We start from the raw sequence: 18,861 nt of genomic DNA on the forward strand, positions 1-18,861 counted from the left end.
GGAACCTTTAGAAGACTCACTCTGTTGCTCCCACCCACTGAAATTTTGCAGAAGTCAAAAGTTCCTTTTTCATTTTACAGTCAAACAGCGGGCCTTATTTATCTCATTTAGTCTGTCACAGCTAAGGGCCTCTGGGAGTAGTTAGGGTCAGAAGCTTCATGCTTTACAATAAGACAGAGGGAGACATTTTTGGTTTTCGTTGAGAGGAAATTTTGAAATATTGTGCAATGGTACCGCAAAGGTTTTGAAAGGTTGTGAGAGCGTTTTGCCAGCAAAGCATCTGAGAGTCGGTACGTTGGACAAGAGGTCTCCATGTTGCATCCATACAGAATGGAGAGCTACCTCATCCCACCTGTAAGTATGATTTATTTTAATAATTATCTAAACTCTGAGGAGACTTTGTAGCATCTGACACTTAAAAGAGTTCCTTGAATAGTTTGTTGTTGGTGCAGCGTTAAACAGAGCCACTTTAAGCATCATAAGGATGGATGACATTTATTATTTCAAATTAGATGACTTAATGTGGTCTCTACTTCCATTTGAATACACGACACAAATTGTAAGACTCTTCTATAGTATGAGCAACATGAAAATGAAACTCAGAAGTTCGAGAGTTTCAGAGCTGTAGAGGCAAGAGAAAAAAACGTCACAATTATAACAATCTTTATGTAAATGTAATATCATAGAAAATACAGAGGGTGAGTATTTTTTCCTTTCCTTTAAAGGATCAGATGGGTAATGATATAATGTATACTGTTGCACCATATACTCATTCCAGTAAAACTGTTTTGTTTTGTGATATCTTGTTTCTGAAAATGTCTTTATTTGCTCCTGCAGCACACAGAGGAAATGTACGATCCTGAGATCTACAGACATCAAATTACAGAGTATTATAATCCATATGTCCTAGAGGCAGATATCCAGGCAGGTGAGTTTTACTTCAACATCTATTTTGTCTCATGCGAACAGTTTTTACATGTAAAAAGCCACTTCATGTTTTTGTCAGTGATATTTAAACATTTAAATATTTATATAGAAAATTGTAAAATGCAAACATATTAAGATTCTGATAGTTAATGTCATTAGTTCGTCCACTCAAATGAAATCTTAACTCTTAAATTACAGAGCTCTCAACTTTATTTAAAAAAAAACTAAATTTACTCATCCAGTCATGTGTCATTTTATCGCCATGGTCTGATGCGGTAAGACAGACTTTTCTGGTGTATCGCACATAAAAAGAGCGCAGTGTGTGCAGCTGGAGCGCACCACATCAGGGCGTATGGAACACAGGAAACAGATGCCATTTCTTTCGGCCGCTACGACTACAGACATAGAACAACTTTTTGCCCCATGGGGTTTTGTAGATACAAGAAAGGGGTGCTGTACTTTCTCTTGTATTCAACTGCTTTGAATGTTGCTCCAAAACAAGCTAAATAGAGGGTGCGTGGGGCAGCTTCGGTTGACACTGTGATAAAAGTATCTGTGTAATATTTAAATATTTTATATCTAAATATTACACAAAATTTTAAAAATAAGATAAGAAAAAAAAAAAAGACAAGAAAGCAGTCAAGGATTAAAAGGCAATGTCTGTGGTGATACCGGTACTGTGGCAACAAACAGGAAAGAGCTTCATGCCGAATTTTCTATTATTCTCTTCATTTCCCCCCATAGATGCAAACTCCTACACGATGAGTAAGCAGCTCGTTGTCAAGTCCAGTTGCTTTTGTTTTAGTACCTTATGGCAAACATGAATTTTCACAGAACTCCTGTCAGACTTTTTCCATGAGTCATCTCAAAGTGCATTTGAGCATGTATTTCTATCATACCATGTTAAGGACATTTTCTTGAGCTGCGTGTTTAAATTAGTCTGATGGTTGTTAGCATCTGTCTTGTTTTATAATAATACATGTTGTAAATGTTGAAACAGCAAAGTAGTGATCGTTAGAAACAACAACAGGCTGTGGCCTTTATGCTGTCTGCCCCTCTTTTCTGTTCAGATCACTGGGACTACCACCCTCACCCTCACCCTCACGTGCACCCTGTAGAGTTCGAAAACCTCCAAGAGACCAACTTCACCGAGTTGCAGAGTGTGCAGGCTCTCCACCCGTCTGGCCTCATACGACCTGACACCATACGATACGAAGCAGAAAACCTGCTCGATCCAAATCTCGGAGCACATTCACATGTGTTACAGCAACCAGTAAGTCCCCCAACAATAAACCCACACACACCCATCAGTCCCTGCATTGTAGTTAGGGACTGTAACGTAATGAATGGAATCACTTATTGTTGAAGTGATAACAGTGATGATGACTGACGGTTTTCCTGAGTAATACTAATTTGACTAATCAGAGTGCTTATTAGACTTTAGCTTTGTGGTTTTCGTGGCAAATGCAAGAAGCAGACATCTGACATCAGCTTTACAATGCACATAATGTCTAATTCCCTAAAATATCCTTTTAGCTCACTGCAGACATTTTGGGATTTAAATCAGAGGGGAGATTTGGAGAGTTGGAGACTTTTTAAGGTCCGCCGACAAAAATCAGGAAGTGAATCTTTGAGTTACAAGAAACACTTTAATTTTAGGGTTTTTCTTCTTTTTCTTCCAGTTTAAAAATAATATTTTCTTTGAATAAACTCTGAGACTCAGCAACAGTTATTTAAAGGCACATCTGCATGCTTTAACCCAAAAGTTGTGAACCATTGAATCTAGAACAGAGATGTCCGGCTAAACACATCAACCTTTTCCGATTGAAACATCCTAACTTCCATTTGTTACAAATGTACAAATGCGGTGTCATGCAGTGCAGACAAGCAAAAGCAAATGTATGCAGTACAATTCATACAGCAGTCACTAACTTATATTCAAAAGAAAATATAGAGGTTAAAAGAGATCAACTAAGAGAACTTAAAAATATAAACATATGCTTATGACTTTATGTATAAAATAAACTCATGCTCATTTGTTTTTCTATCATTTTAAGCTCTGGTCACAATTGCAGGCTTTTAAAACGTACCAAATATGTTTAGCTGAACACACCTTCCCTTTGTCCAGATGAGGTGATGGTAAGGCCAAAGGTGTCACAGATTTCAATATTTCACCCTGTGTGTGAGGAGGAACAAACAGTACATGTGAAGTACATAAACATACAGCAAATCATATTTCATATTTTAAATAATATCAAACTTTCCAGAGAAACTCTTTCCTCCTAAAATACAACTCGTGGTTTGGCTGTTTGTAATCCTTGACAAAGAAGCCACAGAACTCATGTACCTTTAGCTCATGTGGTGGTTTCACATGTGAGCAAGTGAAATTTCCCCTTTTGAAAAACAAAAAACAAATTGCAATTGGAAAAAAAACACCCAGATAAGGTGTTAATACATTAATTAAAAAGTAACATGAAAATACAAAGTGACAACCACTCTTCACATGAATTCCACCAGAGACTTGATGAATACGTTCACATGTATTACCTAGCTAGGCACACATCACAGCTCATGCATAGAGACATTTGTTTAAACTTTTTTTGTGGAAACCAACACTTCAATGTGTGACTGAGACTGTGCACAGTGTATGACAGTGGCAACATAATCTCTCTGAACAGCCTAATAATCTTATACCTTTAAACTACCTAAAATGCATAATGTGTCAGACATGGCACATTTCAAGGGCTTAAAATAGAAACTCATAAAAGCTGGGTTGTTTGAAAATGTGAGGATGAGGACAAAGTATAAATATCACCAGTGGATGTTACAATAATACACTTATAAAAACACTAAATGTTTCAAAAGTGAAAGTACTCTTTATGCAGTGTAGTCCTTAACAGTCCTGGCTGGGTCTGCATTAGTGACGCATGAAAAGTGTATTTAAATGTCTGCAATGCTCACTTACCAACATGGCATTGCGCTGTGCTCACACTTGAGAAAGGTCTTGGTTGGTGAGATTTGGGGCACAACATACGTCAGATGGTAGACAATGCTGATTGGTTAAAGGCTGTTCCAGTAGTTTAAACATTAACCCGAGGTCTAACCCGGTAGGATGCAATTACTGGAAACAGTCCCCAATGGAGGGTGGACAGACAAAGTGAATTTGGGCCTGGTGATACCAGACTAACATGAAGGGAAATCTTATATGACTAACGAGCTTCAAGACAAGTTACTGCAAATGTTTTGATGTATAATTATTTGACCTAGATTAATATGTTGCAGCTAGCATTCTTCCCTCGGACCGTGTATCCACCACACGTGTCCCAGCGCAGCTCTGACGATGAGGAGCACGGTGGACGAAGTCCCCCGCTGGAGGTGTCTGATGAGGAGTGTCTGAGAGATCAAGTCCCTTATGCCACACCAGGAGAGCTGGGTAAGGAACCACATTTACATTTCACACTGCACTTGCACTCAGTGCTGGAGCAGTTAACACAGATAGGTTAGGTTAGGTTAGGTTAGGTAGTTACTTTATTAATCCCCGAGGGGAAATTTTTTTCGCTACAGCAGCAGATACTCAGGAAACACTGACTGTGCTGGCCATGGAAAGAGTCCCGGTCATCCAGCTCATTGTATGTCATGAAGTTGTCGGTCTGTTCGCTTGTTTTAGATTCTTATGATCCAAGAGTCTGAAGCAGCTTCAGCATGCTGGCCATGCACATCATGTTCATGTGTGGTTAAAATGTGTAACAACTATGCAATAGTTGTCTCTCCAGTGACATGTTCAGTTGCTGCGGCATTAAATGACTTGTTAAGTGATACTATACGCGAGTTGGCATTGAAAAGCCCCGTCATCACCACCAACACAGCATGTAAGGATGAGCAGCGCCCTCAGGGCCTCTTTCTCCATCCAGTGGACGTTTGTTAAAAGTCATGTCAGCTCTGTGTTTTGCTGACAGCTTGCACAACCGCTTTTACATTGCTGGTCTTGCATCTCCAACGGAAGTGAGCCATAAAAAGACAGAGAAGTTGTTATGTCTTCTAAATTATCATACACTTGGCCTCTAAGGCTGGATCTTTACATTTGAGAATGACAGGGCATCACTTGTGGTACCTTTTGGGACTCCTAATGAGGTGTTCCCTTGTCTGAGGTCTGCGAAGTGATTTTTTTTAGGATGCTCAGTCTGTTCTCACCAAGTTCTCCTGCATAAATGTGGCAAGCAGCAGCATGTTTGTTGAATCAGTGTTCTGTTCACCACAGCAGGAATGACTCACTGCTCCACCAGAGCTGCAGAGCCTCTCTGTCAGTGCACCGTAGTCGGGGGTGATGTCATTTTCTCTTTGTACAGTTACCTGTCGTGGTTAAACAGCCTCTGCACTTACTCTTTCAACCAGCTTAAGACTTGACAGGACCAGCTGAGCCTGAGTAAAGTCTGCTACCAGTGTCTGGTAAACAGTGCTGGCAAGACCTGTAGCCAAGCGGTTTGTGTATAATTTAACTAAGATCAACTGAAGGCTGTCTGTAAAGTGATCTGAATAACACATATACAACCTAACATCATAATGTGATATGTAAGCACTGGTTAACCTGCATCAGAGACAGTTAATATATCATCAGCTAGGTTTTACACACTGCTCAGCAGCAATATGTGAAATGCAAAAATGATGACTCACACGCCTGAAAGCATTTCTTAGAATTTTAAGGTGATTTTGTGTGTAGTCATCGTCCTGTAAAGTTACTTCATGTTAAAGATTACAAAACAGGTCCTAAAAGAAAGACACTATACTATGTTCTGCCTGTCTTAAACGTTCAAGATTTCATGGTATAAATATAAACGAGCAAAGAGACGTTTAATTTTTTTTTGTGTTGAGATTAAAGTTTTTTAATGTTTTCCATTCATATAACATAATATTACTAAATTTGTAAGCAGCAAAAAGAGTTTTATTCCATCAGTTCTCATCATGAAAAATTCTGACGTTTCCAAAGGCAACAAAAAGAAGATCCGTTTGTACCAGTTCCTGTTGGACCTTCTCAGGAATGGCGACATGAAGGACAGTATCTGGTGGGTTGACAGAGACAAGGGAACATTCCAGTTTTCTTCCAAACACAAGGAGGCTCTCGCTCACCGTTGGGGAATCCAGAAGGGAAACCGCAAAAAAATGACCTATCAGAAGATGGCTCGTGCCTTGCGCAATTACGGCAAAACTGGAGAGGTGAAAAAGATCAAGAAGAAGCTGACGTACCAGTTCAGCGACGAGGTGCTGGGGAAGAGTCACCTCGAGAGAAAAGCATACATGTAGGCAGGAGGGACGCTGAAATGTCAGGTTTAAACACTGAAAAGTGTGACATTAGAGTTGTAGTTTCCAGTGTTACTGTAGATAATGAATCAAACTTGCTGATCTGGTAAATAGCATTACATGAATAACAGTAATACTGCAGTTGAGTGGGACCAGTCCTTCCACGATTTTAGCTCATGCAGCAATAAAACTATGGATTAAGATCTCAAAAATCCCCAAAGACTCCTCTATCTTGGGAGGAAAGCTGGTAACTGTCATCCAAACTACCGAAAACACCAGAGAAAGCTCAGTTTGTCTCTCTGAATGTCTGAAAAACAAAATACTCCAAATTAGAAGTATGGAAATAAAAATGGGACCAAATATGAAAATGTGGAACATGTCATTTGCAAGTGTGTACAAAGATTTGGATATTTTGAAGAAGTGTTGTCTGTGTAATATCTGTTTGTGAATATAATCCATTTCCCCAGCAATATTGATGCGGTGGCCAAAGTTGGAACTACAGGTTATGTGATGCTCAGGCTTACAGCGACTTGTTCTCATTCTCAGGGCGTCAAATACTGCTATTTTGTCAAACTCACTGAAATCTCTGAGATAGGGACAAGTTCCTGACGGTTTAGGCACGAAAAATATTTGGTTATGATTAATGATTATAATTTGGAGCGTACAGGCAAAAAGCCAAAGGGGAGACTGAAAATGAGGTGGGGGAGTGTGTGTGTGGGGGGGTAATTATAGACTCTGTGACACTCTGTATGCATTTTTAAATTTGGCTGCACACACAGAGCAGTGGATATTCTATTATTTGGGAATGTATTGTACATTTTTCAATATTAAAATCCAAATTTTGCTTCATGACATGTAACCACAGGATGCCTCAACCTCCTTAAGATTGTGTTTGATACTTCAGGTGTTGGACATCTTAAGTTCTCTTTTAATTGTGGGTAATACGATTGTATGTACATATTTACATTTACATTTTATATTTAAACTATCCAAAAGTCAGAGAACTTGAAGAACCAACTGTGATTAGGTTAGATCTGATAGCATGATCACAATTATTTACATGATAAGAAATGGTTTGTACACATAGATTAAACTCTGTATGATGTAACTGAGAATTACTTGTAAACAAATAAATCGTTCATTGATGTATGTGTATTGTAGTTTTGACAAAGATCATGAGCGGGTAATATACGATTAATATCAGAGGTAGAAGACGAAGCAGAAGTAGAGGTCAAGACTGCATGAAGCTAAATGGTGTCAGGTTTACAGATGAGGTCTGTTATCTATAATTACAACTAAAGAGATAATTAGTGAAGTGAGGAACTATGAGGTTAATACAGGGCTGGGAGGTGAAGTGGGTTGTCACCCAGTACTTACATTTATATCTGGATGTGTATCCGGACACACCGCAGGCGCCGGCTCTTAATTCATAGTGGGTGGATACAGCCCACAGAGACACTTCTGAAACTTCAATGTCTATATGAGTAGAAAATGCAGTTCTGAGTATGAGAAATGTTTCTTCTTTCATCGTTTTACAGAACAAAGCCGTATCTAGCAATCTGTTTGAAAACAGCTTATCAAATGCTGATCAACTTCACAACCACGACCCTGCCTCCATTTCAAGAGAAAAATAGGAAGTAAGTGACCTGACTATTTTCATTTAGCATATTTTAGAACTAATCTTAATTTCAGTTCAATAAAATAAAATAAGACAATACTAAACCTCTCACGTATGATGAAATGAAAACACCAAACACAACACAAAAACACTGTAGTACAAAGGAATAACCATTTGCTAATGAGCAGTATGTAAATATAAACTTGTAGCAGCACCTGGTGTCCCAAGAGCCAACAGCTCCCCACAATGGCCCAGTTGTAATTAATATCCATAACTAACACATGGGGAGATGAAAGAAATGTCCTTGAATACAATATAATACAACAGAACTCAACAAGAATCAGATAAAAGAATATAAAAGCGCTGCATTACATTAGATTGTAGTATTTTGTTTCTGTCCGCTTCATACTTTCTAGACAGACCAAATGGAGAGAGCAGGATTTCTTTAAGCCCTCGTCCACAGAGGGGAAAACACCTTCATCTCTGCCAATCCCCAGTGTTCATTCTTATGCTCTCAGAGTGACAGGGTGCAGCACAGATGTGGGGAGAGCCAAGACACTTTTTTTCCCGGGGGATTCAAAGTTCTAAATTTAGCCGCTGCCTTGCATCTCTTCCCCTCCCTCTCAAGGCCTGTCATTCAGCTGAGGTGCTGGAGGAAAGGATGGTTGAAATATAGCCCGAAGTGGGACGTGACTGGGGGTGGGATGGGGGCTGGGCTACTGCTGCGATGGGATGAGCTTTGATGGGGGAGTACGAGTGGGTGGTTGTTGTTTTTTTGGACAATGTGTGAGGCCTGAAAATAAATTGCAGGAGAGGTGGGATGGTTCGTGAAAGAAGGGGAGGCAGCGTGGAAACAGGACCACTATTAAAGGCAGAGGGTCGAGATAGACAGCAGACTGTTCAGGAACACTGAGTCACGCTGTTGAGGGCAGGAGATCATTCAGGATGCCAGAGCCTGTCAAAAAAACAGGTAAGTGTCTTCATTCAGCTGATTTAGTCTCACTGCTCTCCTTCGCACACCAAAACCGAACAACTCGCAGTGAACTGTCTAAAACGCTTTTTCCTGTCGTCAGACCACGTGTCTCTTATCAGCTGGTCATCCATCAAAAAAATGTCAGTATTGTGAACTTTGAGATAAAATTATTATTGACAACAAATTACAATACGCGTGATAAAACCCTCTACTGAGTTTGTCCCCGCCCCTCTTAAACAACTGTAAACCACAACCAAACTGCTCACTTCAGACCTGTCAATTGTTTTCATGATAAACAGTGAGATACTGTTTGACCACACTATAACGTGATAATTACATTTTACAAACATGGGAATGTGTATATTGTTTTTTTCAATTAACTGTTATTCAATTAACCACAATGTTCTTTGTGTCACACTATTTTTCAATTGGTAACAAGTACAAGCTCATTTTGTGGTTAAAAAAAATATATATATATGGCCAATAACTTAAACATATGGGTTTATTATTTGTAGACAAAATATCTATAAAATAGAGGGACATTTTTTTTTTTTTTTACAAAAATGTATTTATCAATAATAACTACAGAATGTATGGAGACCATAATGAAACTGGGTGGTGGGTAAAATGTCCAGTGTCTTGCTGCCTTGTCCTGATAATGCAGGTACATTAACATCTACAGGAAACCTCCAGCACCTCCAATTTAAATATACTCCATGGCTTGATAAGGTGCTACAAGTTGCTTGGTAATGTGATTTACCAACACTCAGCCAGGATCCATAATCAGAGCATACTACGTATCAATTATCTGTCCTCAGCTCAAAGTGTTTCCAGGGTGTGACAGTTACTTTGAACACTTTGGTTCTTGTCAGGGACTCAGTCCCCGTGACGTGGTCCAGGTGGAAACATCGCCTGATGTGAAATCGACACGGTCACATTTCCCGCATCACTGCATTCACAAAATGATCCACTGATCCCAAAATGCTTGACGGGATTCCAGCTTGACAAATGACTTTCCACAGTTTTCTGTCGCACTCGAGTGGGAATGAGTGTCTGTTTGTAGAGTGAGAAGTCCAACATATCACATATCAGATGACACAGTGAAGCCCGGATGGCCAGCTTGTGTGTGTTAAGACCTTTAGTGTCAAGGATTTGTAGAGAACAATAACAGCAATGATCACCTTGAACCTGGAGCTTTCCTAACAGTCATCGTCAATATCCTGCAATCAATTAGATGCTTTTCACTTTGGATTTATTTTCCTTTGGCTACAGTTTATAAAAACTATTGAAACTCTGAATGAAAAAACAGAAAAGGGAACCTACAGTACACTTGGTATACACTGGAAAAGAAAGAACATTTCAAATTAACCAATAAATTATTTGATAGAAAAGTGTTGCAAAAACTAATCAGGTGTTGCGAAGATGTTTTCTTTGGCCTTTGCTCTACATTTATGGAAGCTATCAATGCTGACCAACCCCAAACCACTTGTTGTTCCTAAACAAAATAGAGTATAGTACAGTATAGTTATTAAATATCAATATTAAAAGCTGAACAATCTACTTGATTTGTTAAAATAATCCAATTTGGCTTCAGCAATGAGACACTGATTAACAAACCTCCGATAAATGTGTTGACAATCAGCTTGTAAGAAATTTTATGTACAACATTTTCTTCGTCATTAATTTTCCCACAACCAATTGTTCAGGCATTTTCTATTTTAAAGTGTTGTATGAAACTTAATCCTAACCTTAGATTCAACTTTTAGCAACACAAATCAACCAACGACAGAGTTAATGACAGTATACCAGTTAGATATTTGATGACAATAAACCATAAACAAAAGTTAACAGTTAATTCTGTCTTCTTGACAATCAGCTAAAACGATGCAACATATTTTATAATACAATTTGGACAGTTAACAATAAAGTATTAATACTTGGGTTAAATTAAATTTGCTATCAGTTAGCACAAGGTTTCTCTATTTTTATGTTCCCTACAATTATGATGGAGATTTTAAAACGGACAGAAGTCCATTTAACTTGAGATGGTTGTAGTCAGATGAAGGTGTGAGAGGTAAAGCATCAGGAAGGTCTGACATGACAAGAAGAGCTCATCATTCTTCCTCTGCCTCCAGTCATAAAAATAGCATCAAGCTAATCCCTCGCCTATGATACCTGTGGGCTTGTTGCTGCTGAAGCCTGCCAGCTTCATTTATAAATCCAGTACATATGCATCCTATATTTAAACTCATACTTGCACGGTCATCCGGCAACACATGGAGTTTTTTTAGTTTTGTGTGGTTTTGTAATGCAGTGTTAAATTGCTCAGAACTCAAACCTGGAAATAGCATGCATCTGAATTACAGCTACACACTGTTCACTTCATGATTCCTAACACATGGTGTTACTGTTCAACACGACTTCTGTCAGCGCCGTCAGTCACACTCTATTTTTAGGCTCCTTTTACACATGACAAGTGCTAGAAAAAGATATTGATGAGAACATTTTATATATTTTCAAACAAAAAGGCCAGCGGCGCTGTAAGGATTATATTCTATAGTTCACCCAGCGGTTAACGTCTAGGTTCACTGGTCGACATGCGCCACAGCTTCACCATCACCTTTGCCACCAGTGCTGAACAATCAGGGACTATTGTATGATTTCAGGACAGTTTATTTATCCCAACAACAGATTTAGCTCTATGTCAGATTAAAACTACATGTCACCCCCTGACCAATGTGATAGCTGTACATTCCACCTTCCCACCATGTTCACTTATGGTTTGCAGCCACGGCCTATTTTATGACTGTTCTTTTAATTTGCCTTTATTGAAGGTTCCAAAACTGCATGTTTTATATAAAAAAAACAAAAACAAATATAATTTCTACCCATCATTAAAAAATGCTGGGAAAATGCAAGTAGAGGAGCCCATAAGCACCGCGGCCAGACACGATTATGTTACTTGAGTAGAACACGAGAGATTGATTCACGTTCTTTTGCACCAAAGTTACCGACACATCACCACCATAAAACTCTGATTAGCCTGAATTGTAACGTTAATGAGTGGGTGCAATCAAGAAATACGACTCTGCTGTTGTCACAATTTTAACTTTCAGATCAGATGTTTGTGCCACTGGCGTTTTACACAAAATTACTATTAATAGTTTTCCAGATCAATGGTGTTTATTGATTTATTTCCTCCCTGCAGATCAGTACGCAATGACTGTTACAGAGGTTCAAAATGTTTCAGATGTTTCTGTGTTCATCTTTTGTTTGGCTTTGGACCTGATTAAGAAGACAGGATGAACAACATTTTCTTAAGAACTAGTGGAATTAACTCTTTAGTTCATTTACTCAAGTACTGCACAGTTTTATGGTACTTAGTTTACTTCTTAAAGTTCTCTTGTTAAAAACATACTTTTACTTCAAAGCATTTTTCTGACAGCTGCAATTACTGAACAGAATAATATTGTACATGTATGTAAAACATATGATTACCTTATCTGGTATAATGAACTGTTGTAGATTAAACTTCTTGGTAATACTATCTATAAATTACCTAAAATGAGTTACCCTGTTACCAGCGCCACATCATATGTTTATATATTGACATATCAGTTATAATAATCCACTAATATAATATATACAATTGAAAAACATCATGAAAAGGGCCAGTCAGCACAATGAGTACGTACACCTTTGATACTTACAGGAAAGTACATATAGTTTATAATATATCTGAATTACTGAAGTAAAATTTTGAATGCAGGACTTTTAAAGGTCTACAAGGACACCAGTATTGAGTTGGCAGTCTTACGACACTTTAGAATAAGTCATGACTGATATAAATTGATGTTTATGTTATAAACCCGGCAGGTTTTTCAGTCATTTTAACTTATCTTTTGAATGAGGCTATCATGCAGGTCATGTTATTTACTCTTTCATAATTATTCTAATGACGCTCAAATTGTACATCAAAACTGCATGAATGTGACTTAAACCAGAGCCAGATGTTTGTGTTTTGACAGATTCTGTGTGGAAGTGCAAAAAGGCCAATTCATTGGTTTTCAGTTAGCCCCACCCAGTGTGCTGCAGACTGTACAACACTGTACCCTTTCAGCACCAGCAGCTACAGCGAGCTGATCAACCCTCTTCTTTTACTAAAATATTCATGGACCTCCAAACACCATCTTTCTCTCTCTCTCTTCAACACTTCAGTTTTTTACAGTATGCGTTTTTCCTTTCTTCAGGTATGAAATTTGCTTTTGAACGGATGAAAAGTTCCAAGATAAGATCAGTCACACAACAGTATTTTGGGTCTGTTAGGACATTAATGTTGATCTGTTTTCTGTTTTTCTCAAAGTTGGCTACAATTCTCATCAATGAACACTCAGAGAGAAAATTATAGCATCTGTGTTTTATCCCAGAGCTGATTTTATTCCCCTCTAACAGCAGACTTGTTTTAAAACAAGACACTTCAAAGGGCTTACTTCTATTTTGAACCCACCCTCTTCAGTTTCAGCATTTGCCAAGAAACCAAAGACTCAAGAGGCAGAGGAGGAGTCCTCTGTGGTCTTTGAAGCAGAGACCGAGAAGCCTGACACTAAGGTCAAATGGCAGTGCAACTCAAAGGACATTGCCAGTGGCGACAAATACGTTATCACAGCCGACGGAAACAAGCACTCCCTCACCATAAAAGCTATTACGAAGGAAGATGCCAATGTCTATGCAGTGATTGCCGGGGGTTCAAAGGTCAAGTTTGAGCTGAAGGTCGTATCAAAGCCAGGTGGGAGACTTTGATGCTACAGCTGTGCATTTGAAGTCTCTGCTCGCTCACCTACAGGCTGTGTAGTCGTCACCGGGCACAAAGCAAAATGGAGCACTCAAAGCACCAAACCACTGAGGCAGTAAATACTTGATGTACTGCATGCACTTTATGGTTCTGCACATGAACTCACACCCTGCACCCTCTGACAGCTGCCCACAGCCAAATATCTGTGATCTATCTTTGAGAAATCTTGCCTTTTAAAGGAGTTAGTGCGACACTTTGGGAAATGTTTTATTTGTTGTCCTGATGAGAGTTAAATAAGAATACTGCTAAAGCTGTAAAATAAGGCTGTAGTCACCAGACAGTTAGTTAGCTTTGCGTAGCACAAAGACTAGAAATGGTGGGAAATAGCTAGCATAGCTGTGCCCAAAGTTTAGGAAAAAATCTGAGCAGTAGTGAGCTCTTCTGAAGCTGAAATGATGTCCTGCCATTACTGTGAGGTTGCTAGGCAACCGGAAATCACAAGAATGAATGACAAAAGAATAATCCTGCACGCAACAAAGCTGAATACTGTCACCACTTGTCTGTACAGTACATCCATGTGGCCCCAAAAAGCATAGACCTCCATTAAAAAAAAGAGACATCTGTAAAACTGAGGACACTGTGGACATGATATGTGGAACTTCAAACAAAGTCAATCATTACTCTTTATAATACACATTTTTAAAGTATTCATCTTTATAAAACTTCCCCAGAGGCTAGAGAAGCTATTTCTATGAGGATGATGTCATCCCAAGTCTAAAGGCTGGAGGGAGAATCACTAACGTCCAGCACAGTAGGGCGCTCAACTTAGAAGCAAACTCAACAAAAGGTTTTGGTTAAGCGCTTTATAAGCAACATTAGAATAATTTAAGTTCCTTGTCATTCGTGAAAAAGCTTATTTCCCAAAAAGTCCAACTACCCCTTTAAGGCTGTGAACACGCTCCGTCACTGGTTTAATCACAATGCTTTTGTCCAGCGTCTCACTATATCTACTGAGCACTGTCATGTCCACTGTAATGTGCACCAAGTGAGTCACAGAAAAACATGTCTGCTATTAGTCTCTCAGTGTGACCCGCTGAGGTTGTTTTATGGGATCTGATAAGGTGTAAGCAAATCTACAAGAAAGGCAGCAGACCAATGTGCTCAGTGTGCTACAAGTGACCGCCTGTGGCTCGTGTCATCGCCACCCTTACTCCGTCTGCACGGCGACCTCCACCCTCACACCAGCACATTATTTCCTCATGAGTAACCACCACTTGACTGCTGCTAAGGATAGGCATGAGAGACCGCTGATAACACGTGGAAAAGTCAGTCAGCCATTCAAAAGAGATAAGACAGAAGAAATATTTCACCAGAGAATGTTTTCATTCTGATGAAACGGTGTTTAAAAGCCTGTCAAATGGATAAAATGGTTCTTAATACACAAAATATCCATGTGTACAAATATGAATTAAATAAGGCAGATTAAACAGGTTGCAGTGTATGTACCTGAAATGTCATCATATTCTTCTTCTCTGTGCCTTATTATCTGTGTTGATGGTAACACACCAGCTCCAGCTGCAGCCCCTGCAGACGTACCCGCAGAGTCCGGTGTTAAACCAGAAGAGGCCCCCGCTCCGCCTGCAGCAGCACCCACCCAAGGAGGAACCTCCGCCCCAGCACAGGATGCTCCTCCAGCGGAGGGTGAGTTCCTTTGTGCCAGCGTCCACTCATTCAGTCACTTATTTACTCCTCTGTTCAGTCATTCATGTTCATCATACTATCTCTTCCATCGGCATCCTTGAAACAGCAGAAAACATCCCAGTCTGATATTCCAGTACACGTTTACGCACAAGAAGTTGAACATAAATAACACGTATGGAAAAGCCTCGCATGTTTAATTAGTTGAGCTTCTCACACGCTATGTTTTGATATTAAAATGGGAGGTCTTAGATCCCGTCAATCCGTGTTACACATGTCAATGTTTATTTTCATTACTGAGAACCAAAATATTGGTGCTGAAATATTCCACATCATATTCATTTATATTTTATATTACATGTACTTTACACTCGAGCCCCTCCCACTTTGGTATGACCGACTTGACAAAACTGGAAACGGCTGACTGAATTTTCATCTTTTAAATTTCATTTCATTGACTGTAGGGCTTCAATAGTTCTAAATCAATTTCAGAATTTGAGGCAAGATATATTTTCAAAATATTTGCATGCTGTACTCTGTTCCCAAAGTGTCTTAAAAGACAGAAACTTGAATGGCATATGTCTGAAACTGTATCAGTCCTAAACTCATGATATGCTGGATTCAACACATTTTAATTTCCTGGTGCTGTGGCATTTTGGCTTTGACCCTGCTGGATCTCAGATGCACAAGCTCCCGACACGAGACAGGCCCTGACCGGACTCTTCACAGAGAAACCTCAGAGTGGAGAAGTCACTGTCGGTGAGTGGCTTCACAAGGATTAGTTGTGGGCATCACACTTGTGCTCTTAACACAGTTAGTTTATATATTTTCAGCCAGACAGAAAAGATACTAGGAAATGTGAAAAGAAGTGATGGATATATTAAAACTGCCATTTGTAGAAAAGAAATATACACAGCATGAGAGTGAATGTATAAAACCACTAAATATGATGAATATTTATAGAATTTCATTACAAAATGAAAAAAAAAAAGGTAAAAGGTCAGAGGTGTATTAGATCTGAGAATCCAATGCAAACAATTTTTCTGTGCAGGTGAAAACATCGTCTTTGTGGCGAAAGTGAATGCTGAGTCGTTGTTGAAGAAACCCACCATTAAATGGTTCAAAGGGAAGTGGATGGACCTTGCCAGCAAGTCTGGAAAACACCTGCAGCTAAAGGAGACGTATGACCGCAACAACAAGGTAAACTAACGCTAAAGACACGAAAATAAGAACTGGAGAAGAATCCTGTCTTTTTTATTTTCCAAGATTTTAATGTTAGTAAAAACATTACACCTGTTCAATTAAATAACACCTTTTGTTTTTAAGAGCACAAAAAAAACAAGTGCCTATTGTCACATATTTGTCATCAACTGTACCATGCAACATTTAAAATCTGAGGAACAATGTCCTGACGAAGACACATCAAACCAATCAAAATCCTTTAAGAAATTCAGAACAAAACCAAAAGCAAGCAGAAAAAGTCAGTCATCATGATTCAAAAGCTGACTAATACTGTTATAAATATAAAGCACAAAGCTTTTGGGCTGTGTTGTAACATCATGTCACTGAACGTCTCCTCCTGCGTGTGTTTGTAGTCCTACACATTTGAGATGCAGATTATTGCTGCCAAGCCGAACTTTGCCGGAGCTTACAGATGCGAGGTTGCATCCAGGGACAAGTTTGACAGCTGCAATTTTGAGCTGAGTGTACACGGTGAGTGGGCTTTTCTTTGTTGCTTGTAATATGGTCACATGAGTCACTGTTCTGACTGCTCTGCATCACAATGACTGACAATTTTGGATCCTGCTCTGCCTTTCAGAGGCTCGTGCTCCTGAGGGATTGGACATACGTGCAGCTTTCAGGCGCACGTAAGTTTTACAAGAGTTTATTGCTTTAGAGTAATGGTTTACATTAAAACTGAATATTCTCAATTTCCATTCCCAGTTAAAGGGAAAATGTGGACCCTATCATTTTGGGTCGAAGTGACAAATGGAGACAACAATTTTTGAAATGGGTTGTAACTACATTCTTTTTAAAGGTGTCTCCTTGCTCAGGAAGATTTAATGCAATGTAGGTTAGCAGCAATGATTTTGCTTTGAATAGATTTAAAAAAAAAAATCAAAACTAAAATGTATAAATTTATATGAATAGGATAGAAAAATAATCAATTTCTGCCTGATTGTTTTACTTTATGAACCAGTCATTTTTGTTACCACTTCTCATGATTTCAAATTAATCTGAAATGAAGTTTCTTTTTACAAGATTCATAATGGGATGTAATGTGACACGAGTTAAAAAAAAAAAAAAACAGCAATGAAATGTGCTCAGTAGGAAGCATTTATTAAACTGGAGCATGAATCAGTCTGTTACAGTTCAAGTGTCTTTAAATCATATTTCATGCAACACCCTGGTCTGTTTACTTTGTATTTTGGTGGCCTATGTAAAAACACATGTAGAATACAGATTCATTCTTAAAGAAATCTATGGTCATTTTGAGGCTGAAAAGATGAAACCGAATTAATAAATCAAATTACCACTTTAGTGCCATAAACACACTACAAGAGGATTTTCTATCATCAATTTGTGTATATGGTTGATATCAAAGTTGATCAGGAGCAAAATTCTCGCCATTAATTTGCTGCCAGACTTACTTAACACCAGGTCAGCTGAGTTAATAAGGATAAGTTACAGAGAGTTGCTAATGAACTACAGTGGATTATTACCATGTGATATGTGACAAATAACTGTGGAAATGCTAACCTATCAGGAGTGAATGCGGTCAGAAGAGAAGTGGACCAGGATCAAGGTAGTAAAGGGGTTTGTTGCAACAAACGGAGGCTCCAATTTAAAATCTGAGGAGTCTGATTGTTAAAGAACAGAGAAACCAGGACCAGGATCAGAGACTCGTTCTCTCTTCTGCGGCCTGTTTCTTCTCTGCCTTCGAGTCCAACAGAACCCGTGTTGTGGATGGGGCAGCCTCCAATGTGCACATTTTTGAGAGAATGACCACAGAAGGAAGAACATGAGAGAGCTTTGAATAAATATCCAGAATGTAATCACAGCGATTGTATTAACCTGTTACAGTCCATATGTAGAGATTTGGACTCTTAAACTGTTAAGTAACGTGCACTTGTTGCATCTGTCAGCTCTCTCTGATCTCCTCCTGGGTCTCAAATCAAAACAGCAGAGCCAGCTGCACAAGCCGGTAGTGTGAGCTTTGGCGGTGGTTTGATCGTGCTGAAAGTGCAGGATGTGCTAAGACACACAGGCTTTTCAGTAGCCCAGCTCTTCCACACGCTGTTGCTGCACAGAGGAAGTTGTGCAGCTATGCTGTGTTGTAACTTCACCACATAAACCAGAGAATCACCTTCTAATCCTGTTGTTGGATCAGAGGCAGGAGACAGGCACACAGTCAGATCTATGTCCTTGTCTTTATCTTTCATCCCACTGATTAGCGACAAGCAGACTCTACTGTACAGTGACTGCGTGTTTTCTTTAACCTTGAGTGCTTTGTATTGTTCTTGCTTGGTTGACTGCTGCTGCTCATGACTTAAAGGA

At 39.1% G+C, this 18,861-nt stretch overlaps 2 protein-coding genes across 2 annotated transcripts in view; both read left to right on the plus strand.

Moving 5' to 3' along the window:
- On the plus strand, nt 1–7,368 carry spi1b (Spi-1 proto-oncogene b). Its single transcript, XM_069697697.1, has 5 exons — nt 1–354; nt 838–928; nt 1,998–2,200; nt 4,210–4,360; nt 5,912–7,368. The coding sequence occupies exons 1-5, from the start codon at nt 313–315 to the stop codon at nt 6,223–6,225; spliced, it is 801 nt and encodes a 266-aa protein (XP_069553798.1). The 5' UTR covers nt 1–312; the 3' UTR covers nt 6,226–7,368.
- Nucleotides 7,369–8,733: 1,365 nt separating this feature from the next.
- The window catches only part of mybpc3 (myosin binding protein C3), a 32,876-nt gene continuing 22,748 nt past the window's right edge, over nt 8,734–18,861 (plus strand). The window contains exons 1-6 of the mRNA XM_069697693.1: nt 8,734–8,810; nt 15,175–15,306; nt 15,985–16,062; nt 16,355–16,503; nt 16,899–17,016; nt 17,123–17,171. Of these exons, the coding sequence (XP_069553794.1) occupies nt 8,786–8,810; nt 15,175–15,306; nt 15,985–16,062; nt 16,355–16,503; nt 16,899–17,016; nt 17,123–17,171 (551 nt within the window). The 5' untranslated portion in view covers nt 8,734–8,785. The remainder of the gene's footprint in view (nt 8,811–15,174; nt 15,307–15,984; nt 16,063–16,354; nt 16,504–16,898; nt 17,017–17,122; nt 17,172–18,861) is intronic.

Source organism: Brachyistius frenatus, unplaced genomic scaffold (assembly GCF_029030835.1).
Source record: "Brachyistius frenatus isolate BFR_SWC_R1_liver_20210118 unplaced genomic scaffold, ASM2903083v1 Contig_24, whole genome shotgun sequence".
In the NCBI taxonomy this organism is placed as follows: Eukaryota; Metazoa; Chordata; class Actinopteri; family Embiotocidae; genus Brachyistius; species Brachyistius frenatus.

Bases quoted from the DNA above. Each gene is read 5' to 3' on its own strand.
- spi1b (XM_069697697.1), top strand. From the start codon at position 313: ATGTTGCATCCATACAGAATGGAGAGCTACCTCATCCCACCT. The intron at 355-837 runs GTAAGTATGATT...TTGCTCCTGCAG, and splicing joins AGAGCTACCTCATCCCACCT to CACACAGAGGAAATGTACGA. The intron at 4,361-5,911 runs GTAAGGAACCAC...ACGTTTCCAAAG, and splicing joins TGCCACACCAGGAGAGCTGG to GCAACAAAAAGAAGATCCGT.